General features: G+C 42.9%; 1 protein-coding gene across 3 annotated transcripts in view; it reads right to left on the bottom strand.

Annotated features, from left to right (window-relative positions):
- FAM171A2 (family with sequence similarity 171 member A2) overlaps window positions 1-21,864 on the bottom strand; it is a 43,349-nt gene extending 21,485 nt beyond the window's left edge. For 2 of the 3 annotated variants that reach the window (XM_069751416.1, XM_069751415.1), the window contains exons 1-2: window positions 21,660-21,864; window positions 7,488-7,715 (exon numbers count right to left, since the gene is read on the bottom strand). In XM_069751416.1, coding sequence (XP_069607517.1) covers window positions 7,488-7,715; window positions 21,660-21,783 — 352 coding nt within the window. In that variant the 5' untranslated portion in view covers window positions 21,784-21,864. The remainder of the gene's footprint in view (window positions 1-7,487; window positions 7,716-21,659) is intronic. The other variant, XM_069751417.1, reaches the window with a different exon arrangement.
- Between the last annotated feature and the right edge of the window lie 4,519 nt (window positions 21,865-26,383).

The following is a 26,383-nucleotide window of genomic DNA, read 5'->3' as shown; positions in this document are numbered from 1 at the left end:
AACGCAAACGCATTTAAACGCATTTGGTGCAAAAACGCATTTAAACGCGTTTAAACGCTGCGTTTTTAAGGCGCATGCGTTTTTGCATGTTTTAACGCAAGCGCGGCATTTTGACGCGTTTACAAGCGTTTTTTCCTGCGTTTGCGTTTTTGAAACGCATGATGAGAAGTGTGTGACAGCTGCCAATCATCAAAATCAACTAGAAAACCCACTATAAACAGAAATACCTAGGGTTAGGGTTAGGATCCCTAGTAACCCTAGGGATCCTAACCCTAACCCTAAAACACAAACTCTAACCCTAACCCTAACCCTAAAAAACAAACTCTAACCCTAACCCTAACCCAAACTCTAACCCTAACCCAAACTCTAACCCTAACACAAACTCTAACAAACTCTAACACAAACTCTAACCCTAACCCAAACTCTAACACTAACCCTAACACAAACTCTAACAAACTCTAACACAAACTCTAACCCTAACCCTAAAACACAAACTCTAACCCTAACCCTAAAACACAAACTCTAACCCTAACCCAAACTCTAACCCTAACACAAACTCTAACAAACTCTAACACAAACTCTAACCCTAACCCTAAAACACAAACTCTAACCCTAACCCTAAAACACAAACTCTAACCCTAAAACACAAACTCTAACCCTAACCCAAACTCTAACCCTAAAACACAAACTCTAACAAACTCTAACACAAACCCTAACCCTAAAACACAAACTCTAACCCTAACCCTAAAACACAAACTCTAACCCTAACCCTAAAACACAAACTCTAACCCTAACCCTAAAACACAAACTCTAACCCTAAAACACAAACTCTAACCCTAACCCAAACTCTAACCCTAACCCTAACACAAACTCTAACAAACTCTAACACAAACTCTAACCCTAACCCTAAAACACAAACTCTAACCCTAACCCTAAAACACAAACTCTAACCCTTAAACACAAACTCTAACCCTAACCCAAACTCTAACCCTAAAACACAAACTCTAACAAACTCTAACACAAACCCTAACCCTAAAACACAAACTCTAACCCTAACCCTAAAACACAAACTCTAACCCTCACCCTAAAACACAAACTCTAACCCTAACCCTAAAACACAAACTCTATCCCTAACCCTAAAACACAAACTCTAACCCTAACACAAACCCTAACCCAAACTCTAACCCTAACCCTAGGGATCCTAACCCTTAGGGTTAGGGTTAGGATCCCTTAGGGTTAGGGTTTGGGGGTGGCTTATCAGTGTGTATTCTTGTGTTTTTCTATAAAAACGCATGCAAACGCATGTGCTTAAAAACGCATGCATTTACATAGACATCAATACGTTTTTTTGCCGCAAAAAAAGCATGCGTTTTTTTGCGGCAAAAAAACGCCGCTAATATTACTACATGTTGCATTTCTGCAATACAACGCATGCAGAGAAAAAAACGCATGCATTGCAAAAACGCATCAAAACGCATGCAAAAAAACGCATGCGTATTTAATGTTAAGTATAGGGAAAAAAACGCATGCTTTTTTTGCGTTTTTTAGCGCAAGAACGCAAAAAAAAACCGCAAGTGTGAAACCAGCCTGATTCTGCAGCGTCCACTGATGTTATTTCGACGGAGCAGCCGCTTCTCTTCCGCTCTGCTATGTTGACGAGACGTGTTTGCCAACGTAATGCTGATTGACAGCCGGCTCACTGTGACATTGACAGTACCACCCCACTGACAGAACTGCCCGGAAGAAGAAAAGCTCCTCTGCTGAGGAGAAGCAGTTAAATCGCCAGCAGGAGCTGACAGTGACCACTCTGAGCTGGCACCGGATTGAACAGACAGGTAGTTGATAACTAGTTAGAAACTATCAGTCTGTCAGTTTTATTGGCTCATATAAAAAAAATAATTTCGTCCTGGATAACCCCTTTAATATGATCTTTCTCTGCACTTATCTGCAGCACGTCTTGTTAACATCTGACTGCGTGCTGACAAAATTGATGGTTTTAACCCTGCTTAAAAATCATCGAGCATTTGCTCAATTGTCAGGCTATGCTGGCCAGTTTAGAAGGGCTGATAGCCGGGATAGTCATTCCTACGAGCACTCGCTCCTGAATTATTGGACTGAAGGCAAAGTCTTTTTTTTTCCTGAAAGCCGTGATGTCGTAGCATTTATCTGGGGATATTTGGAGAGGAAAGATAATGAAGGACACATGTACAGTACATGGTATTAACATTTCTCTTCAATGAAAGCACAGGGCCCAGTCTACACCACAATATGGCGTAGCTGCTACCAGGTATTAATAAGCAATTTTTTTGCTGTCATCTATTAAAACCAGCTTCATCAATCAGACTACCAAAAGGTAAGTAAAAGCGCGTTTGCCGTAATGTGGTATGCTTGATAGCCCCCCGCCTGCCAGCTGGCATTGCACATGGTGGGCTTGTGTGCAGGTTTTCAGTCATGGAAAGCCTAGATACAACGTTCATGGAGACCTGTAATGTGCTTCTAGGAGCAGACAGGACCAGAAGGTGTCTGATCGGTGGTCTCATTCTGTGGCATTTCCTGTCAGTGGGGTTCTCCCTTCGCAATACTGACTTGTGGGACCGATGGCATCCAGTGACAAAAGTGACTGAATTCCTCCATGTGTTGGCGTTAATGTTTGTCTATAGAGACTAAATTTGAGAAATCTACTTAGAGGAATTGACCACAATCTTCGCCACCGGATGTATTTCCATTATTCCGAGATGTTATGGAGAATGCGGTGTACAGAAAGACGAGGAGAACTTTCTGAAAACCAGGGAGATGGATGAAAGAAAACTGTGACAAAAATGATAATTTCTTTCTTTTTGTGACCTTGGATAGAAGACAGGAAACAAGATACATCCTGACAGACCGGGGGAGGAAAAGAAAGCAGCAAACAATGCGACAATGACAATATTCAACATAAAAGTGTCCAAAAGGGCCTTCTCAGCAAGACAGAAGGAAATAGATGACTACGAGGCTATGATGGAGGAACTGGGAACATTCACAGTTCACTGGACTACCTGCACACAGGAGAAGCAGCCATGTGCAAAAAATGAATTTACACATTAGGAATTACTATATTACTGAGGCACAATAAACCTCAGTGAATCGAGAGGTTTCATGCTGCCTCCGCTGTAATTGGCAGGTCTACAATAAGGCTGAACTATACAACAGCCAAGAAGCAAGAGCATAACATTGTGACCACTCCCGGGGACAGCTGTGCCGCGGCGTGCCAGGAATGTTGGTGCATCTGACCGGTGTGGACAGGTGGCTAAATAAGCTTTCCTAGATCAAAATAACAGCAGATGCCATCATGTAACCCCAGCTACATCCAGGACTATGGAGAAAGTCCACAAGAGCTAAAAGGGTCATGGGGTGAATTCAGAGGACAGCTTTATGTGTGAGTGGAGAAGTAGGAAACGGAATAACGTCTGACAATGGCATGGTCCAGTTTCACATATCCAACTTTCAAGGTCTGAATATGGACCTCAGTGTCTGGACCATCTGCGGGTCACCTTACCCAAACTCAGCAGCCCCATATGGTCTTGTATATGATTGAGTGTTGAGTTCAGGCCAGGAGCCGGTGTTCACTTCTGACATGGGCTAATACCTTTCATTACTGTGTTCCTTCTAATGACTGGCTCAATATAACCCATATATGAGATTATGAGTATTTTCTCCAAAAACGTATTTACATCTCACGTGTGAGACAATGCAGTATCTGTGGCCGTCTCCTACCATAAAGAAAGCAGCGGTATGTGATCTCTCACGGCCTGCAATACCTTGATCCATCTGCTATATTATCTATCATCTATCATCTATCTATCATCTATCAATCTATCTATCTATCTATCTATTATATCCACAAAAATGGTAGCAGCACACCATGGTAAAGTCAATCTACGTGCAGTTTAATTGCCCATATGGCGACGTTTCGGTCCCAAAAAAGAGTGTGTACCTTTTTCATCTATCTATACAGTGGGGCAAAAAAGTATTTAGTCAGTCAGCAATAGTGCAAGTTCCACCACTTAAAAAGATGAGAGGCGTCTGTAATTTACATCATAGGTAGACCTCAACTATGGGAGACAAACTGAGAAAAAAAAATCCAGAAAATCACATTGTCTGTTTTTTTATCATTTTTTTTGCATATTATGGTGGAAAATAAGTATTTGGTCAGAAACAAACAATCAAGATTTCTGGCTCTCACAGACCTGTAACTACTTCTTTAAGAGTCTCCTCTTTCCTCCACTCATTACCTGTAGTAATGGCACCTGTTTAAACTTGTTATCAGTATAAAAAGACACCTGTGCACACCCTCAAATAGTCTGACTCCAAACTCCACTATGGTGAAGACCAAAGAGCTGTCAAAGGACACCAGAAACAAAATTGTAGCCCTGCACCAGGCTGGGAAGACTGAATCTGCAATAGCCAACCAGCTTGGAGTGAAGAAATCAACAGTGGGAGCAATAATTAGAAAATGGAAGACATACAAGACCACTGATAATCTCCCTCGATCTGGGGCGCCACGCAAAATCCCAGAATGATCACAAGAACGGTAAGCAAAAATCCAGAACCACGCGGGGGGACCTAGTGAATGAACTGCAGAGAGCTGGGACCAATGTAACAAGGCCTACCATAAGTAACACACTACGCCACCATGGACTCAGATCCTGCAGTGCCAGACGTGTCCCACTGCTTAAGCCAGTACATGTCCGGGCCCGTCTGAAGTTTGCTAGAGAGCATTTGGATGATCCAGAGGAGTTTTGGGAGAATGTCCTATGGTCTGATGAAACCAAACTGGAACTGTTTGGTAGAAACTCAACTTGTCGTGTCTGGAGGAAAAAGAATACTGAGTTGCATCCATCAAACACCATACCTACTGTAAAGCATTGTGGTGGAAACATCATGCTTTGGGGCTGTTTCTCTGCAAAGGGGCCAGGACGACTGATCCGGGTACATGAAAGAATGAATGGGGCCATATATTGTGAGATTTTGAGTGCAAACCTCCTTCCATCAGCAAGGGCATTGAAGATGAAACGTGGCTGGGTCTTTCAACATGACAATGATCCAAAGCACACCGCCAGGGCAAAGAAGGAGTGGCTTCGTAAGAAGCATTTCAAGGTCCTGGAGTGGCCTAGCCAGTCTCCAGATCTCAACCGTATAGAAAACCTTTGGAGGGAGTTGAAAGTCCGTGTTGCCAAGCGAAAAGCCAAAAACATCACTGCTCTAGAGGAGATCTGCATGGAGGAATAGGCCAACATACCAACAACAGTGTGTGGCAACCTTGTGAAGACTTACAGAAAACGTTTGACCTCTGTCATTGCCAACAAAGGATATATTACAAAGTATTGAGATGAAATTTTGTTTCTGACCAAATACTTATTTTCCACCATAATATGCAAATAAAATGTTAAAAAAACAGACAATGTGATTTTCTGGATTTTTTTTTCTCAGTTTGTCTCCCATAGTTGAGGTCTACCTATGATGTAAATTACAGACGCCTCTCATCTTTTTAAGTGGTGGAACTTGCACTATTGCTGACTGACTAAATACTTTTTTGCCCCACTGTATATATATGAATACATATGACCTATGGAGTCAGATATCAGATGTTACTGGTTTGGAGCCTCCAGTGTATGGGACTTGGTTGTACCAATCTGCAGATATCACTGGAGGTGGCTCACTACAATAAATATTGGTCCCATATGTTCAATGAGGGAATGTCCGGTCATTTGATAAAAGTCTGCAGTTGCTTTATGTGACTGCATAATTCTGAATCCTTACAGAATGTAGCGCAGACGCTGTTAGGATTCTCCAGTATTGTCAGAGAGAATCGAGCAATCATGTGCTGTGCCAACTAACCGTGCTCAGCCTCTCTAAATTTAATTGTATAGAAAGAGGTCAAGCACGTTTAGGCAGAATGCAGCCGGAAGTATACAAAACGCAGACTTGCGGTCACGTAACTGACTGTTCTCACGGGCAATACCTGAGAATCTTGACAGTGTGTGCACCACACACTGAAATTATTCAGAAGTCGTCAGTCACATAGAGTGACTGCAAAGTTTTATCAGAAAACGGGACAACCAACAATTAATAAATTCACGCATAAATAGCTCCCTTTAGTGGTGGTTTCAAGGAGTCAGTGTTTTGTGATTTATCAAGTCACAAAAATAGAACGCCTCTATACATTATATATTGTATTATAGAATTAAAGGTGTTTTCTGGAAAATAAAAATTAAACGGTCCAAAGTGGTTAAAAAAAAAAAAATCAAACATATTCTTACTGATCCCCTGCAGCAGCTATTACAACTAGTGATGAGAGAGTATACTTGTCGCTCGGGCTTTCCCGAGCATGCTCGGGTGGTCTCCAAGTATTTGTAAGTGCTCGGAGATTTAGTTTTTGTTGATGCAGCTGCATAATTTACAGCTGATAGACAGGCTGAATACATGTGGGGGTTGCCTGGCTGCTAGGGAATCCCCACATGTATTCAAGCTGTCTAGCAGCCACAAATCATTCAGCTGCGGTGACGAAAACGAAATCTCCGAGCACTAACAAATACTCGGAGACCAGCCGAGCTTGCTCGGGAAAACCCAAGCAACGAGTATACTCGCTCATCACTAATTACAATGCTTCCCTTGTCCTTGCTGTTCTCCTGGTCCCATCTCAATACACAAAAAATGGACAGAAATGCCCACTCAGCAAATAACTAGCCTCAAGGATGACCTACCTCAGCGAGAGATTGGCTGAGCGGCCATTTCTGCGGTGTCAAGATGGGACCAGGAACAAGAGGACCAGATCACATCCATAAAGCAGCTTCAGGGGTTCGGTGAAAGTAAGTAGTGTTTTTCGTTATGTTTTTTTTTTTTAACCAGTTGGAACCCTGTGAAAATAATCGTATATCCTGGAAACCACGTCAATCAGCACCGAACTTTGGCCATATCTTTAATATATGAGTAGTTCATTTTTACGGGTTCTTTAATTATGGAGTATAGTTTTAAAGGGACTAAGTACCACCACTCGGTTCATCACGGCGGGGCCAGTCATTTAAAAATACCTTCCCATGGCCTTGTTTTCCCTCTATCTCCACCTCTCCTCTTCTTTTACTGACAGCTCTGGTCTCATAGAGCCAGAGAAGGGCAGAGATAGATGGAGAAACAAGAAGGTGTAAATGATTGACCCCGCCATGAAACATCACCTTAAGCCCACACTCAAAATGCAAATTTTACCTGGACCACCCTCGTAACTTACTTAATTCTGCATTCTAATTTAATTAATCAAATGACTGTGAAAACGGAATGATCCCAACATTTACTATTCTGAACCCAAGTGAGAGTTAGATAAAACTACCAGCCAAAATGATCTGCAAAGGGTTTGCTTTTTCAACAGTATGTGTCCCAGTAACATATTACCCATTGGATTTGCACCGGAGCAACATTACATACAGATCTATAGTATGTTTCACAAGCCTTACGTGGAAGTTTGTCCACATGCCAGGGCACAGAGTTGGTCACGTAACCTCTCTTGCTAGCAGTTACAAGAACCCAGGTCCCCAGTCTGTAGCTGATGCCCAGCACTGCCATGCCATCCTGGTCGGTTACTCCAGAAGCCAGACCACTGTGATTTCCGAATATCTCCACCACAGCAGATGCCAGAGGCGACAGGTCTCCATTCTCGTATACCTGGACTTTTATGTTGACATCTGCAAAAGACACAGATATGGGCTCATTTGGGTGCAAAAAGGGAAACATGGTGATATGTATTACAATATGTTCATGAAATGGGGATGGATAGGATAAGACAGAACATGGTATCAGATGATAGTTAGATATTTCAATTATATTACACCTTCGGCCTGGGACAGCTAATAGACTCTTACGGCTTTCAGTATCACCTCTATGCTGATGGCACTCAAATCTACATCTTTGGACCAGATATCACCTCCCTACTAACTAGAATCCAACAATGTCTGTCTGCTAATTCACCCTTCTTCTAGGCTAGGTTTCTAAAACTTAATATTAACAAAACAGAATTCATCATCTTTCCCCCATCTCACTCGACACCCCCAATGGACCTATCCATTACAGTAAATGGCTGCCCACTCTCCCCAGTGACACAAGCTCGCTGCCTCGGGGAAATCATTGACACTGATCTCTCCTTCAAACCACAGATCGAAGCCCTTTCCACTTCTTGCCGCATTCAACTCAAAAATAATTCCCGGATCCGTACATTCCTCAATCAAGAATCTGCAAAACCTAGTCCATGCCCTCATCATCTCCCGCCTTAACTACTGCAACCTCCTGCTCTGTGGCCTCCCCTCTAACACTCTCGCACCCCTCCAATCTATTCTAAACTCTGCTGCCCGACTAATCCACCTGACCCCCCCCTCCCCCTCCCGCTGTTCCCTGGCCTCTCCCCTCTATCAATCCCTGCACTGGCTCCCCATTACCCAAAGACTCCAGTTCAAAACCCTAACCATGTTTTACAAAGCCATCCACAACCTGTGTCCTCCATACATCTGTGACCTCGTCTCCCGTTACTTACCTGCACGCAACCTCCGATCCTCACAAGATCTCCTTCTCTACTTCCCTCTTATCTCCTTTTCCCATAATCGTATACAAGCTTTCTCCCGCGCATTCCCCATACACTGGAACTCTCTACCCCAATACATGAGACTCTCGCCTACCATCAAAACCTTCAAAAAGAACCTGAAGACCTACCTCTTCCGAAAAGCCTACAACCTGAAGTAACCACCGATCCACCAAATCACTGCACAACCAGCTCTGCCCTCACCTATTGTAACCTCACCCATCCCTTGTAGATTGTGAGCCCTCGCGGGCAGGGTTGTGAATTCTATTGTTTAAAATTACTTTACTTGTTTTTATTCTGTAAACCCCTCCTCACATGTAAAGCGCCATGGAATAAATAGCGCTATAATAATAAATAATAATTTTCTCAATGCAGAGCAATGGTGGGCACAGCGGCCCTTTAGTGACTGGCATATTGATAGGGTGGCAGAGCAAGTGCTAGGAGCAGTGTAATGTCTATGTACTAAAATACAGTTGTGCTCAAAAGTTTATATAACCCGGCAGAATTTTTGCTTTCTTTGCCTTTTTTTCAGAGAACATGAATGATAAACTTTTTCTCCAAAAAACTATTGATCAGGGCCATTTGGATGTTTTGGGTTGTCATTATAATTTAAAAAGAGAAAACACAGTAGTTTGACAATAAATGGCTTCACCCAACCACTAACCATGAGTGGAGAAAAAGTTTTGGTGTTATCATTCATATTCTATGAAAAAAGGCAAAGAAAGCGAAAATTCTGCAGGGGTATGTAAACTTTTGAGCACAACTGTATATCAACTTCAAGCCATAGACTCTCCATTTTTCATCAAACCATCACATTTTCTTGGTGTGGGTATCAACATCTTATTGAGGTAGATTTCTGTCACTGCAAATTCTGCAATGACCATACAGTAGCATGTAAAAAATTGGGCACCCCTGGTCAAAATTACTGTTATTGTGAACAGTTAAGCAAGCTGAAGATTAAATGATCTCTAAAAGGGCTAAAGTTAACACATTTCCTTTGTATTTTAGGCAAAAAATGTGTTATTTTTTACATTTTAAAAATTACAAAAAGGAAACTGGCCTGATGCAAAAGTTTGGACACCCTGCAAACTTTCCCAGCTTTATAAAAACCCAACCTCTTATAACCTTGTGCAATAAAACAATGAAAATGGTGGAAGCAACAAAGCAGGAGAAGGCTATAAGAAGTATGCAAAGCATTTTCAGGTTGGCCTTTCCTAATTTCGAAAGGGCAATGACCGATGTGGTTAAAATAGAACAATTTGGCCACAATGATCAAAGGTATGTGTGTGGAGAAAAAAGGGCACAGAATTTCAGGAAAAGAACATTTCGTCGACCATTAAGCAAGGGGGTGGATCAATCATGCTTTGGGGTTCTGTTTCATGCAATGGCATGGGGAACATTTCACAGGTAGAGGGAAGAAAGGATTCAATGAAATTTCAACAATTTCTTGATGCAAACATAACACCATCTTTAAAAAAAGCTGAGTTGATTAGAGGATGGCTTCTACAAATGGATAATGATCCTAAACACACAACAAAATCCACAATAGACTACCTCATAAGGCACAAGCTGAAGGTTTTACAATGGCCCTCACAGTCCCCTGATCTGAACATCATTGAAAATATGTGCTATTGAAAATACCAGTGCATGCAAGACGACCCAGGAATCTCACAGAACAGGAAGAGTTTTCCAAGGAAGAATGGATGAAAATCCCTCAAACAAGAATTGAAAGATTCTTGACTTGCTACAAAAGCAGTTACAAGCTGTGATACTTTCAAAAGGGGGTGCTACTAGGTACTAACTCAAACTTTTGCACTGTACCATTTTCCTTTTTGCAATTTTTGAAATGTAAAAAATGAAAATATATATTGTTTGCCTAAACGGCAAAAGAAATGTGTCATTTTTAATTTTAGTCCTTTTAGAGATCATTTCATCTTCAACTTGCTTTAACTGTTCACAATATCAGTAATATTGACCAAGGGAACCCAAACTTTTTACATGCCACTGTATGTGGCAGTTAACGGAGATGTCTATAAGGCTATGTTCACACGTTGCGTCCTGTCCCTGCGGGTTCTCCCGCAGCGGATTTGATAAATCTGCAGGGCAAACCCGCTGCGGTTATCCCTGCAGATTTATCGCGGTTTGTCCTGCGGGTTCCGCTGCGGGATTTTACCCCTACTATTGATGCTGCATATGCAGCAATATGCAGCATCAATAGTAATGTTAAAAATAATAAAATCATGATATACTCACCCTCTGACGTCCCGATCTCCTCGGCGCTGCAGGCGGCGGTCCGGTTCCAAAGATGCTGTGCGACCAGGACCTTCGTGACGTCACCGGACGGCCGCGTGCAGCGCTGAGACTTCAGAGGTGAGTATAGCATTATTTTTTATTTTAATTCTTTTTTTTTTTACTCAAATATGGTTCCTGGGGCCTGGAGGAGAGTCTCCTCTCCTCCACCCCGGGTATAACCCGCACATTATCCGCTTACTTCCCGCATGGTGTGCACAGCCCCATGCGGGAAGTAAGCGGATCAATGCATTTCTATGGGTGCAGAATCGCTGCGATTCTGCACAAAGAAGTGACATGCTGTGGGTTGTAAACCACTGCGTTCCCGCGCGGTTTTTCCCGCAGCATGTGCACAGCGGTTTGCGGTTTCCATAGGGTTTACATGTTACTGTAAATGCTATGGAAACTGCTGCGGACCCGCAGCGACAAAAAATCGCCGCGGTTCCGCGGTAAAAACCGCAATGTGTGAACATAGCCTAAAAGTGCTAGGTTAACTACCACTGTTAAGCTGGGATCACACATGCGAGAAACACGTCTGTGTCTCGCATGTGAAATCCAAGCTCTGGAGCCGGCACTCCGGAGCGGAGCATGCGGCTCCATGTGTTGCTATGCGGCCGCACGCTCCGCTCTGGAGTGCCGGCGCCAGAGCTTGGATTTCACATGCGAGACACGGACGTGTTTCTCGCATGTGTGATCCCGGCCTTAGGGAAGAAAAAAAAAAGGGAATAAGAAAGTCTTTCAGTCATTTCCCTGCCACGCCATGTCTACCAGTTAGTTTTGTCTCACGTTCTCCCATCTTCAGCCATCTATGCACAATCAAATAGCTGATGGAGGGATAAATTACCTTTTATCTCTAAATAATACCCGACATGTAAACTTTTCTCTACCCATGATCTATCTCTTACCTTGTCAAATGTAATTTTTGCGGCACCCCAACCTTCCTAGAATTCCCTTTTTGATGTCGTCCACCATTCATCAGACCTACAGTTATATAGCCCGCTCTACACTCTTCACAATCAGGCTGATGGACCAATGCAGCCTTCCTTCTGTACAGATTGTACGCACCTATGAGCAGTATCTACGTTACATCGTATCTGAATTGCAAGTTGTCTGAACATATTCATTTGTATAGTGTATTTTCCATCTATCAGTTTGTTCAAAATAAGTATTATACAGGGAGATTCACGTGAAAGAGACCCCGAATATTCTGTAATGGATGAAGCAATCTGAACCAAACAATGTGTAATGTGCTCCTCAGTACATGGAGCTTCGAAGAAGCCAGCAAGTCTTCACGTTGGAGTGACGAGGTAACAGAAGGACGGAGTAAGGTGTCAGACATCTGCAACAGGCTAATGTCAAAGGGGCTTTGGCCATGATGGTCACCGGATCTCACACCATCAGGCTTCAAAGGAAAAGTCTATTGAACAGGCCTCACATTATGTACAATATGAAGGAAACCCTCCAACGTGAGATTACCGCTATCCCCACTGATAGGCCTGACGATATGTTCAGAAACATGAAGCGCCGCATGGAAATGTGTCTGTGAGGAAACAGAGGTCACTCCCAGCATCACATATAATGTACCGGTAATCGATTACAGATATGTCAAGGTGTTTAGTGTATTTCTTTGATTCAGATTTCTTGACCCTAACAGGAAATCTATAGGAAGGATATACAGATTATTCAGGGATTCTTGCCACAAAACATGATGGTACTGTAGAAAATAGCTGGCAATGCAACATTTAACATCTAATAGTATCTTTAATAGACATTAAAAAGCTTTTTGTTTATAACAAAATGAAAAAAGAAGGTTTAAAAAAGAATGAACAATGAAAGCCAGTATTTGAACAAAAAGAGGTTTTTTCTTTTGCTGTTCTTCATGACTAAATGCCCTCATACATATTGGATCGCTGTCAGCCAAACAACTAGATCTCTTGACCCCCCCATTCACAAGTTTGGTTAGCTGAAAGTTCATGTGTCTGAAGATGAGAGCTGAGAAAGCCTCTGCCACACACTTCTGGCAGCGGCTTATCTCCTGAATAACAAAAGGGTTGACCGTAAAAATGCAAACTGCTCGATCATTATCACCCCCAACATCATCTGTCAAGAAACAGTTAGGATGCCCTCTACACACAAGACTGTTAACCCCATCCCAGCAATATCGGCAGGGTCGGCCCACTTTAGTCCATAGGGGACTTAAAGGGGTTGTCCAGTCATAAACTACAAGTCTGCAGTCATTTTATGTGACTGTAGACTTGTGAATCCTCACATCAGGCATGCATGCTGTGAGGATTCCCTGGCATCAGTGCCAAGATATACTGGCCACATTTCGACTAAATTGTGTCCGGCCTCGCTCAAAACAGTTCCATTGAGCAAGGCCGGGATTGTGGCAGGGAGTATGCATATTGCATACTTGAGGTCACATGACCATCCGCTCTTGACGCTGACACCAGAGAATCCTCACAGTGCGCACTGGGTGCGATGTCAGGATTCACAAGTCTACAATCACATAGAGTGACTGCAGACTTGTAGTTTAAGACTAGACTACTTCTTTAAGAAATATATGTTTTCAAGTAGTGAGTAATATGAACAGCACATAAAAAAGAACACAATGACTGTCAGTCTCTCAAATTGCCATGCTGGAGAAAATAGTTACAATCACATCAGTGACAGGCTCATAATTATGATTTTTTTTTATCTCCTAGCAGATTCAGAATAAAGTAGAAAAAAATACATTTTCTGTATTGAAATGTCAGCAAGAAAGGGAGGAAACCGCTGTACTAACAGTCAGGCTCAGATAGTCACCTCCAGAGGTCCCAGCACATGAGCAGTGACTGAGGTGCAGAGGTCATCCAGGTTTTCATCTAGGATAACTCTGTACTTGCTCGCATTCATGTTTCCTTCAATTGCAACCAGTTGTCCTGTCCTTGCAGCTGAAAACCACCCCCATAGCATGATGCTACCACCACCATGTTTCACTGTTGGTATTGTATTGGGCATGTGATGAGTAGTGCCTGGTTTTCTCCACACATACCGCTTAGAATTATCATCAACAAGGTCTATCTTCATCTCATCATGCCAGAGAATCTTATTTACCATAGTCTGGGAGTCCATCATATCAAACCCTATACGGGCTTTCAGATGTATTGCACTGAGGAGAGGCTTCTGTCAGGCCACTCTGCCATAAAGGTCTGACTGGTGGAGGGCTGCAGTGATAGTTGACTTTGTGGAACTTTCTCCCATCTCCCTACTGCATCTCTGGAGCTCAGCCACAGTGATCTTGGGGTTCTTCTTTACCTCTCTCACCAAGGCTCTTCTCCCATGATTGCTCAGTTTGGCTGGATGGCTAGGTCTAGGAAGACTACTGGTGGTCCCAAACTTCTTCCTTTTAAGGATTATGGAGGCCACTGCGCTCTTAGGAACCTTGAGTACTGCAGAAATTCTGTTGTCAACTTGGCCAGATCTGTGCCTTGCCACAATTCTGTCTCTGAGCTCCTTGGCCAGTTCCTTTGACCTCATGATTCTCATTTGGTCTGACATACACTGTGAGCTGTGAGGTCTTATATAGACAGGTGTGTGCCTTTCCAAATCAAGCCCTATCATGATTTAAACACAGCTGGCCTCCAATGAAGTAGAACCATCTCAAGGAGGATCACAAGGAAATGGACAGCATGTGACTTAAATATGAGTGTCTGACCAAAGGGTCTGAATACTTATGCCCATGTGATATTTGAGGTTTTTTTTTTAATAAATATGCAAAAATGTCTACATTTATGGGGGGGGGGGAGGGTTTCAGTCAAGAATCAAGATGAGATGCAGTGTACATTAATGAGAAAAAAATGAACTTTTTTGAATTTACCAAATGGCTGCAATGAAACAAAGAGTGGAAATTTTAAAGAAGTCTGAATATTTTTCATACCCACTGTATACTACATTATGCCTGATGCTTTCTAGCTGTTTGTATTCCTTTTTACATCTCTTTTTTTGCTTGGTACGTGACTGTGCAGGAAAAAGTATATTGTGGGAGCCAGAAAAATCTATGTATAAGTGAAGTGTGACAAGATGACAGGTCCTGGGACAGTCTCTCAGTATTCAATGGCTGTGAATGGGATGGCAGACATTTCCTGTTGTCCTGGTAACGACCTCATTCACATCCGCTGGGCTTACAAATTGGTAGAGAAATGAAGGAGGGGGAAAATAGGAGCAAGAAGAGACACAACATCACCGAGAACCAGGAGTACCAAACCAAAGGAGATCTCTGACACTGACGTACAGACAAGGCTGGTCTGTCCACGCACTGAGCGCAGGCAAGAATCTATGACTGATGACAAACTCTATCCTTGCTGCATCTGTATAGAAATGATGCAGAACTTCCATTGGCAAAACTAGAGTCCGATGGGCCCTGATGCAAAATCTGGGCCTGGGCCCCCCACACGCACAACCACCCCCCGTGTGTTGGTCAGATGTATGGGCCCTTGTAGCATTCTAAATCCTATAAGGACATATACGCCCACCCCATTATGTAGTAATGTCCCCCATCCTGGGCCCATCCTAGTATATATTTCCCTGATCCTGGTATATATGTACTCCAACCTGTTATATATGTCCCCCATCCTGGTATATATGTCCTCCATCCTGGTGTATATGTTCCCCATCCTGGTGTATACAGTGGGTACAGAAAGTATTCAGACCCCTTTAAATTTTTGCATATTTATTAAAAAAGAAAAAATGAAATATCACATGGTCATACGTATTCAGTCCCTTTGCTCAGACACTCATATTTAAGTCACATGATGTCCATTTCCTTGTGATCCTCCTTGAGATGGTTCAACTCCTTCATTGGAGTCCAGCTGTGTTTAATTAAACTATTAGGACTTTATTTGGAAAGGCACACACCTGTCTATATAAGACCTCACAGCTCACAGTGCATGTCAGACCAAATGAGAATTATGAGGTCAAAGCAGCTGGCCAAGGAGATCAGAGACAGAATTGTGGCAAGGCGCAGATCTGGCCAAGGTTACATATGAATTTCTGCAGTACTCAAGGTTCCTAAGAGCACAGTGGCCGTCCAGCCAAACTGAGCAATTGTGCGAGAAGAGCCTTGGTGAGAGAGGTAAAGAAGAACCCCAAGATCACTGTGGTTGAGCTCCAGAGATACAGTAGAGAGATGGGAGAAAGTTCCACAAAGTCAACTATCACTGCAGCCCTCCACCAGTCGGGCCTTTATGGCAGAGTGGCCTGACAGAAGCCTCTCCTCAGTGCAAAATATATGAAAACCCGCATAGAGTTTGCTAAAAGACATATGAAGGACTCCCAGACTACGAGAAATAAGATTCTCTGGTCTGATGAAACGAAGTTAGACTTTTTTAGTGATAATTAGTGATGAGCGAGTGTACTCGTTGCTCGGGTTTTCCTGAGCACGCTCGGGTAGTCTCCGAGTATTTGTAACTAGTGATGAGCGAATATACTCGTTACTCGAGATTTCCCAAGCACGCTCGGGTGTCCTCCGAGTATTTGTAAGGCTATGTGCACACGTTCAGGATTTCTTGCAGAAATTTTTACTGAGCAAAACTGGACATTTTCTGCAAGAAATCCGCATGGGTTTTTTTTATTCGTTTTTGAAGCTTTTTTTTGCGCATTCTTGACACGTTTTTTCCAGAGCTTCCCAATGCATTAAATAACGGGAAAAACGCGAAAAATCCACAAAATTAATGAACATGTTGCAGTTTTTACCGCAATGCTCTTTTTTCGCGGAAAAAACACATCATGTGCACAAAAATTGCGGAATGCATTCTAAATGATGGGATGCATAATGTATGCATTTTTATAGCATTTTTATAGCGAAAAAAACGCAAAAAATCAGCAACATGTGCACACAGCCTAAGTGCTCGGAGATTTAGTTTTCATCGCCGCAGCTGAATGATTTACAGCTACTAGCCAGCAAAAGTACATGTGGGGGTTGCCTGGTTGATAGGGAATCCCCACGTGTAATCAAGCTGGCTAACAGATGTAAATCATTCAGATGCGGCGAAGAAAATTAAATCTCCGAGCACTAAAAAATACTCGGAGGACACCCGGGCGTGCTCGGGAAATCTCGAGTAACGAGTATATTCGCTCATCACTATTTGTAACTTGCTTGAATACATGTGGGGATTCCCTAGCAACCAGGCAACCCCCACAAGTACTCAGGCTGGCTAGCAGCTGTAAATCATGCAGCTGTGTCAACAAAAAGTAAATCTCCGAGCAGTTACAAATACTCAGAGACTACCCTAGCGTGCTCATCACTAGTGATAATTCTAAGTGGTATGTGTGGAGAAAACCAGGCACTGCTCATCATCTGCCCAATACAATCCCAACAGTGAAACATGATGGTGGCAGCATCATGCTATGGGGGTGTTTTTTAGCTGCAGGGGCATGATGACTGGGTGCCTTTAAAGGAAACATGAATGCGGTCAAGTACAGAGATATCCTGGATGAAAACCTCTTCCAGAGTGCTCTGGACTTCAGACTTGGCCGAAGGTTCACCTTCCAACAAGACAATGACCCTAAGCACACAGCTAAAATAACAAAGGAGTGGCTTCAGAACAACTTTGTGACCATTCGTGACTGGCCCAGCCAGAGCCCTGACCTAAACCCAATTGAGCATCTCTGGAGAGACCTGAAAATGGCTGTCCACCAACATTAACCATCCAACGTGACGGAACTGGAGAGGATCTGCAAGGAAAAATGGCAGAGGATCCCCAAATCCAGGTGTGAAAAACTTGTTGCATCATTGCCAAGAAGACTTATGGCTGTACTAGCTCAAAAGGGTGCTTCTACTTAATACTAAGCAAAGGGTCTGAATACTTATGACCATGTGATATTTGTCTTTCTTTTTTAATAAATTTGCAAAAATTTCTACATTTCTGTTTTTTTTGAGAGATGGGGTGCAGAGTGTTCATTAATGAGAAAAAAAAATGAACTTTTTTGAATTTACCAAATGGCTGCAATGAAACAAAGAGTGAAAAAATGTAAAGGGGTCTGAATACTTTCCATACCCACTGTATGTTCTTTATCCTGGTATATATATGTCCCCCATCCTGATACACATGTTCTCCATCCTAGTACCGTATATTTGTCCCTTATCCTGGGCCCTATCCAGGTCTAAATATATCCCCGATCCTGGTAAATGTCACCCATTCTGCTGCTATTCTTTAGAAAATATATACCGGTATATATATTCTACTCACATCCCATCCACTGTCCTTTTCTGATGCTGGCAGCTGACTTCAGAGTGCAAGCGACAGGAACACATGACGTCACTGCCATGTATCCCCAGTCACGTGCACGCCAACGTCAGCTGCTGGCTTCTGATTATCCCGCATTGTGTATTGCAGAATATGGAGCCTAGCCTCGCAATACATTTCAGCTGAATGTACATCTGAGGACGCATATCCAGTTGAAGTTTGCGCTGGCGTCAGCAGCCCCCTCACCTCACCTGCACAGGCCTGGTCACAACCTCTGCGACTGTAATCATTATGCCCCTAAGCACTACCATGACATAAGGGGTTACTAAAATATTAGGCACCAAAAGGTCTCGAGAATATATCCTTTACTATCTTTTCTTCTTTACTAGAGTCATGCCCACTTGGCTAAAAAGGCTAGATTTAAACACAAGACAAAGGGGGCCATAGCTCAGGAATGGAGAGGCACATGAAGAAAAGAAAAAACAATGGCAGATTCAGGAGAAAAGTGGCATTAACACCACGGAAAAATATTACATGTTCATGAAAAGTGGCTTTCCTCTTTAAAGGGAGTCTGTCACCCCCAAATGCATTTTAAATGGGCTATACAGTATTGTAAGGGACCCGGCCCCTATAAGAATCATACTAGCGCTGTACCTGGTACTGGTAGGTACAGTGATGGAGATCACTAAACTATTGGCCATGCCAAGGGTGCACTGAAGTCTCCTAATTTGCATATAAATACAAAGTAACACAGTACCAGTAAAAGGTACAGTGCTAGTATGGTTGTCCCCTATAAAACCGTATATCCCATTTAAAATGTATTTTGTGGGTGAAGGACTCCATATAAAGACACAAATGTCTCCTGTGGAAAACTATACTGTAGACATCATGGTAAGTTTTCAGCAGTCCTGTGCATACATCTGTACCTATATAAAAGGAGACAACAAAAGGGGGAAAGAACATAAAAGAATAAGGAAATAATAAGGTAGGCGATAAATACAATGAGCAATTAGCCTGGGAGCTGGCCAGAAACACTAGACACAATATATACTTTGTGTGTTAGAAGCGGAAATCTTACAGAAATAATGCAGTAGAGCCAGACATCTCTTACACATGAAACATAGCTGGTTGTGAACTTAAGTAGATCCCCAGATGCCAACTAACACAAAGCAGAAGGCCTGGGAGACTTCCCGCAATGCACACATAGAAAATACAACATGTCCCCTCCGACCAGTCAGCCTACCTGAGCACATTAGTGTGTCAGGTCCGTCCGCAGGTCAAACATAGCCACGTCGAGGAGGGCCCTAGTCACTCCCAAGGAGGTACTCCACTGTAGTGAGGATTTGAACCCCCCGGGCCTTTGCTAATTCCATACAATCATAGGCATGAAGCCTCAATCAGCAACCAAGAGCTGGTAGATGTTTGGGTGGGTAGGCTCACCGCCCTACCCTGGCACAGATCTCTGATGATAAAGATCGTGGCTTAGAGACGAAGACGTATACACCCTTCAAGGCAAACCATACAGCAGCTATGAGGCACATAAAAAAGAGGCCCATCACTGGTTGTCATTGCTCTTTGCTAACGTGTGAGGAGTGCAGTGCCGCAGTCTCCTCCCCTGAGAAACTTCAATGGCAGCGGGGAAGAATTCCACAAGTAGAAGGATACAAACACTAGGCCTTTCTGCTTGGGGTGATAAAACATGGCAGTATTTTCATAAGCAGCCAAAACTAACATTATAAATGCAAGTTATTAATATTATTTATCATTAATTCCATGGTGCTGTACATGAGAAAGGGGTTAAAATACAGAGTTATAGATATAATTTACGGTAAACAAATTTACAATGACAGACTGGTACAGAGGGGAGAGGACCCTGTCCTTGGGGGCTTACATTCTACATTCACCAATAATTTGCTGATCACTGGGGGTTTTACCACTGGGACCCCACCAATCCTGTGATTGGGGCTCTGGAGTGCCCCAGTTGAATACCTGGATGACTGCAGGCGATAACCATGAGCAGTCAATGGTTCTGTAGGGGTCTGGGATCAGGATGAGTAGGTGATAACTTTCATTTATGGTGCCATTGCTTTAAAGTTTTCCTAGGGTTCCCTTTTATGTACAACAAAATCTAGGATAGGTCTTATCTGTCGTCACATACGGTCCTAGAGGCATATGGTTCACAGTGATCAGTGGCAATAACTCGATATATGGAGAATTCTGGATTGGCATTCACTTGCTTAACCATCGGCTCTTGGGATTTCTAACCGTTCATTGGCCCCTATTACTTATACAGCGTGCGGAGCTGCCCAGTGCACATGTATCATCCACACATTGGGATACATCTGCAAACTATTAACATCCTCACTTGTCAGTGAGTGACCATAGAGCATAGCAACCGCCGGCCCCCCGCGCTCATTAATGCCGAGTGGCACTGGAGTGGTAGGAGCTGCGTCCTGATTGGTTGCTAGGATGCCTAGCAGATTTGTACCGTTGCACCATGGCACCCCATATTTAAGAGGGGAGGTCTCCGCTGCATTTATAATGTCTATTATTTTATTTAGGTTATTTTTTCATATGCTATTATTATTATCACTGCTTTAATCCTATGAATAACTAAAATGATGACCCCCTAATTTCACCAGCCACAGATGCCCCTTGGAGAGAATTGCAAGCAGACTATGTCTGCCAGGAGGACAGCTGGGAGCCGGGACAGCTGATATCACTACAAATAGATTGTCCCTGGAGAATCACATCCACCAGCATTCCCCACACATGTGATTGTGCCAGGGGGTCTCGCTGCATAGCCCCTACAGGAGGGGACATCATGTGATATGAAGGCTATTAACCCCTGAGCTACTTTTAGAATGAATTACCTCATCAATATGTCACTAAGCTGTGAGTCACTGTGTAAAAGATGCCCGATTGGTAAAATGTTGCCCCTTCTGTGCCCACCTTCCTGCTATATCCAGAGCGGCGCCTTCTGTATCACAATGTAACAATTTTTTCTCCTTAGAACACAAACAATGTATCATCAATCATAAACAATCCTTCATCCAAGGGCAGCAGAGCCGCTTCTACACCCCAAATCCATCCCCACCCATTACATCACACGTTCCAATTACCCCGGAGACTGTAACCCCCTCCCTAACTGGTCCTACAGTATGCCACCTAACCCAGCACTTCTCCAGCCCCATCCAACAGGGACTGCACCCCAACAAATGAATGAATGGACCCTAATCTACATCCACAGAATGGGGTCACCCTGATTTATCTGTCTGAGCCAATCAAAAATCAGGAGTAGGCTCTCCTATCAGAGATCAGATCCACCCTCTCCAATCAAAGCCCAGGCTCCCTGAATTCTGTGATGTCCTCACCCCAGAAATGCTAACAATGGAGCCCGCAATCACCGCCTGATTCAGGGGGCGCCATACATGCAGACATGCCGGGGTCACAACATGCATCAATGTTCAGAGCTGAGCTCCATGCACATCCTCTGACCCTGCTACCACCCAGCTCATTGTCTTCCCATCCTGCAGACTTACCCTGAGGCATTGGGGGCTCCACCAGTGATTTGGCATGGCAGCCTATGCAGCATATCACCATCAGGCCCAGCCAAGGATTCCTGAGCCCCCCAGAAGACATCCCTAAATCCACAGCTCGCCCCATGCCTCCCACTCATCACCCCTCCATTCTTCCTTCTCCTCTACATACACAGACAGCTTATAATTCCCTGCTTCTCCCTCCCTCCCTCTGTCTTTCTGTCTCTCCTGCTGCCACACCTCCCCCTTCTTTTTCCACTGGAAAACCAGCACCATCTGCTGGCCAGATGTGGATTTACATGGATAAACACACTGAGGCCAGAAAAATGCTTCACTGGCAAAACCTCATAGATACAACTCAGCCCCAGAGAAGACTGTGCCCCCTCCCTTCCTACATTGGCTCTTGTCCTATTATGTGCCAAACCTCATGCCCTTCTTGGACAGACAAGATGTATCTCATACCTTGATGGTTTTTCTATAGTCAAACCCTAACATTTACGCTGAAAAAATGTAAAAAGTATTAGCAGGTGCAGCATCCTCCTACTGGGATGACCAACAAAATCTCCATTTCACAAAGACTTCAATGTGGGAAAAGCAGATTAAAAACCGTAATAGGGCACATAGTTTTAGAGCCTTCTGAGTCTTATTAACCCCTTCGTTTAACCTTTTTGTATTTCAAGATTGTAACAAGATTATGACTTTCTGTCAGATGGCTGTAAAACTCGGGCGAGGATCGCAGCGCCATGCTGGCCGTCAGCTCTCCTGACTTGAGCGTGACATCATGTATTTCTATGTAGTTGTCACGCTCGGGTCGGGGGCCGTCTGACTCACAAAGTTGTATATCATCTTTTTTTTGCAGCAGCAGCAGCAGGAGTTGTGCCTTTTTAGCTGCCATTTTTGGCACGTATACTGGACAGTTAAAAAGTTTCACCTGTTCGTGCAATGAAAAGTTCATGCAATGGTTGTCCTAGTTCTTATTGGAGCGTGCACATTGTAGATTCAGGATGAAGGCAGAAAAAAACACAAAAAGACACAAACAGAAAAAAGGAATAAAGAAACATGAGTCAAGTAAGCCAGAATATGTGATAAACTCAAAGTTCCAACCATTTATTCTGATGACTGCTTTACATACCCTTGGAATCCTCTCATGTGGCTTCATCAGGTAATTACTCGAACAAAGAAGACCCAGGAAAACATACTCAGAAGGGAGGTAAGAACATTTCTAAAACAATCCACAGCGAGGAGATTGGAACAAAACAAAATCCTCTAAACTGCATGATCGCAAACGCCAGAAGCCTGACAAACAAGATGGAAGAACTAGAAGCAGAAATATCTACAGGTAACTTTGACATAGTGGGAATAACCGAGACATGGTTAGATGAAAGCTATGACTGGGCAGTTAACTTACAGGGTTACAGTCTGTTTAGAAAGGATCGTAAAAATCGGAGAGGAGGAGGGGTTTGTCTCTATGTAAAGTCTTGTCTAAAGTCCACTTTAAGGGAGGATATTAGCGAAGGGAATGAGGATGTCGAGTCCATATGGGTGAAAATTCATGGAGGGAAAAATGGTAACAAAATTCTCATTGGGGTCTGTTAAAACCCCCCAAATATAACAGAAACCATGGAAAGTCTACTTCTAAAGCAGATAGATGAAGCTGCAACCCATAATGAGGTCCTGGTTATGGGGGACTTTAACTACCCGGATATTAACTGGGAAACAGAAACCTGTGAAACCCATAAAGGCAACAGGTTTCTGCTAATAACCAAGAAAAATTATCTTTCACAATTGGTGCAGAATCCAACCAGAGGAGCAGCACTTTTAGACCTAATACTATCTAATAGACCTGACAGAATAACAAATCTGCAGGTGGTCGGGCATCTAGGAAATAGCGACCACAATATTGTACAGTTTCACCTGTCTTTCACTAGGGGGACTTGTCAGGGAGTCACAAAAACACTGAACTTTAGGAAGGCAAAGTTTGACCAGCTTAGAGATGCCCTTAATCTGGTAGACTGGGACAATATCCTCAGAAATAAGAATACAGATAATAAATGGGAAATGTTTAAGAACATCCTAAATAGGCAGTGTAAGCGGTTTATACCTTGTGGGAATAAAAGGACTAGAAATAGGAAAAACCCAATGTGGCTAAACAAAGAAGTAAGACAGGCAATTAACAGTAAAAAGAAAGCATTTGCACTACTAAAGCAGGATGGCACCATTGAAGCTCTAAAAAACTATAGGGAGAAAAATACTTTATCTAAAAAACTAATTAAAGCTGCCAAAAAGGAAACAGAGAAGCACATTGCTAAGGAGAGTAAAACTAATCCCAAACTGTTCTTCAACTATATCAATAGTAAAAGAATAAAAACTGAAAATGTAGGCCCCTTAAAAAATAGTGAGGAAAGAATGGTTGTAGATGACGAGGAAAAAGCTAACATATTAAACACCTTCTTCTCCACGGTATTCACGGTGGAAAATGAAATGCTAGGTGAAATCTCAAGAAACAATGAAAACCCTATATTAAGGGTCACCAATCTAACCCAAGAAGAGGTGCGAAACCGGCTAAATAAGATTAAAATAGATAAATCTCCGGGTCCGGATGACATACACCCACGAGTACTAAAAGAAATAAGTAATGTAATAGATAAACCATTATTTCTTATTTTTAGGGACTCTATAGCGACGGGGTCTATAGCGACTGGCGCATAGCAAATGTGGTGCCAATATTCAAAGAGGGCTCTAAAAGTGAACCTGGAAACTATAGGCAAGTAAGTCTAACCTCTATTGTTGGTAAAATATTTGAAGGGTTTCTGAGGGATGTTATTCTGGATTATCTCAATGAGAATAACTGTTTAACTCCATATCAGCATGGGTTTATGAGAAATCGCTCCTGTCAAACCAATCTAATCAGTTTTTATGAAGAGGTAAGCTATAGGCTGGACCATGGTGAGTCATTGGACGTGGTATATCTTGATTTTTCCAAAGCGTTTGATACCGTGCCGCACAAGAGGTTGGTACACAAAATGAGAATGCTTGGTCTGGGGGAAAATGTGTGTAAATGGGTTAGTAACTGGCTTAGTGATAGAAAGCAGAGGGTGGTTATAAATGGTATAGTCTCTAACTGGGTCGCTGTGACCAGTGGGGTACCGCAGGGGTCGGTATTGGGACCTGTTCTCTTCAACATATTCATTAATGATCTGGTAGAAGGTTTACACAGTAAAATATCAATATTTGCAGATGATACAAAACTATGTAAAGCAGTTAATACAAGAGAAGATAGTATTCTGCTACAGATGGATCTGGATAAGTTGGAAACTTGGGCTGAAAGGTGGCAGATGAGGTTTAACAATGATAAATGTAAAGTTATACACATGGGAAGAAGGAATCAATATCACCATTACACACTGAACGGGAAACCACTGGGTAAATCTGACAGGTAGAAGGACTTGGGGATCCTAGTTTATGATAAACTTACCTGGAGCAGCCAGTGCCAGGCAGCAGCTGCCAAGGCAAACAGGATCATGGGGTGCATTAAAAGAGGTCTGGATACACATGATGAGAGCATTATACTGCCTCTGTACAAATCCCTAGTTAGACCGCACATGGAGTACTGTGTCCAGTTTTGGGTACCGGTGCTCAGGAAGGATATAATGGAACTAGAGAGAGTACAAAGGAGGGCAACAAAATTAATAAAGGGGATGGGAGAACTACAATACCTAGATAGATTAGCGAAATTAGGATTATTTAGTCTAGAAAAAAGACGACTGAGGGGCGATCTAATAACCATGTATAAGTATATAAGGGGACAATACAAATATCTCGCTGAGGATCTGTTTATACCAAGGAAGGTGACTGGCAGAAGGGGGCATTCTTTGCGTCTGGAGGAGAGAAGGTTTTTCCACCAACATAGAAGAGGATTCTTTACTGTTAGGGCAGTTAGAATCTGGAATTGCTTGCCTGAGGAGGTGGTGATGGCGAACTCAGTCGAGGGGTTCAAGAGAGGCCTGGATGTCTTCCTGGAGCAGAACAATATTGTATCATACAATTATTAGGTTCTGTAGAAGGACGTAAATCTGGGGATTTATTATGATGGAATATAGGTTGAACTGGATGGACAAATGTCTTTTTTCGGCCTTACTAACTATGTTACTATGTTACTATGTTACCATGAATTGCTTAAATTGCTAGAACCTTGAAGGTGTCCCCAAGTGCAGTCAAGACGCCATCAATCGCTGTGATAAAACTGGCTCTCTTGAGGACCGCCCCAGGAAAGGAAAACCTAGAGCTACTTCTGCTGCAAAGGATAAGTTCATCAGAGTTACAAGCCTCAGAAACAGAAATTGACAGCACCTCACATAACAGCCCTCATAAATGATGCACAGACAGGAGACTGAGAGAAACAAGCTTTTATGATCAAATTGCTGTTTATAAGAAGCCACTACTGAGGACTGTAAACAAGACAAAGAGACTTGTTTGGGCCAAGCAATACAAGGACTGGACATTATATCAGTGGAAGTCTGTACTGTGGTCTGATAATTCAAAATTTGAGATTTTTTTTCTGTACCAGCAAACATGTCAACATGAGCATGAGTGGATGGTTTCCTTATGTGTAGTGCCCACCTTGATGCTTTGAAGGGGAGGTGTGATGGTGTTTTGCTGATGGCACTGTTGGTGATTTGTTTCTAATTCAAGGTGCACTTACCTGGCATGGCTATCAAAGCATTCTG

This window comes from Ranitomeya imitator, chromosome 2, assembly GCF_032444005.1.
Source record: "Ranitomeya imitator isolate aRanImi1 chromosome 2, aRanImi1.pri, whole genome shotgun sequence".
Taxonomy (NCBI): domain Eukaryota; kingdom Metazoa; phylum Chordata; class Amphibia; order Anura; family Dendrobatidae; genus Ranitomeya; species Ranitomeya imitator.
This window is presented reverse-complemented; position numbering and strand designations above follow the sequence as displayed.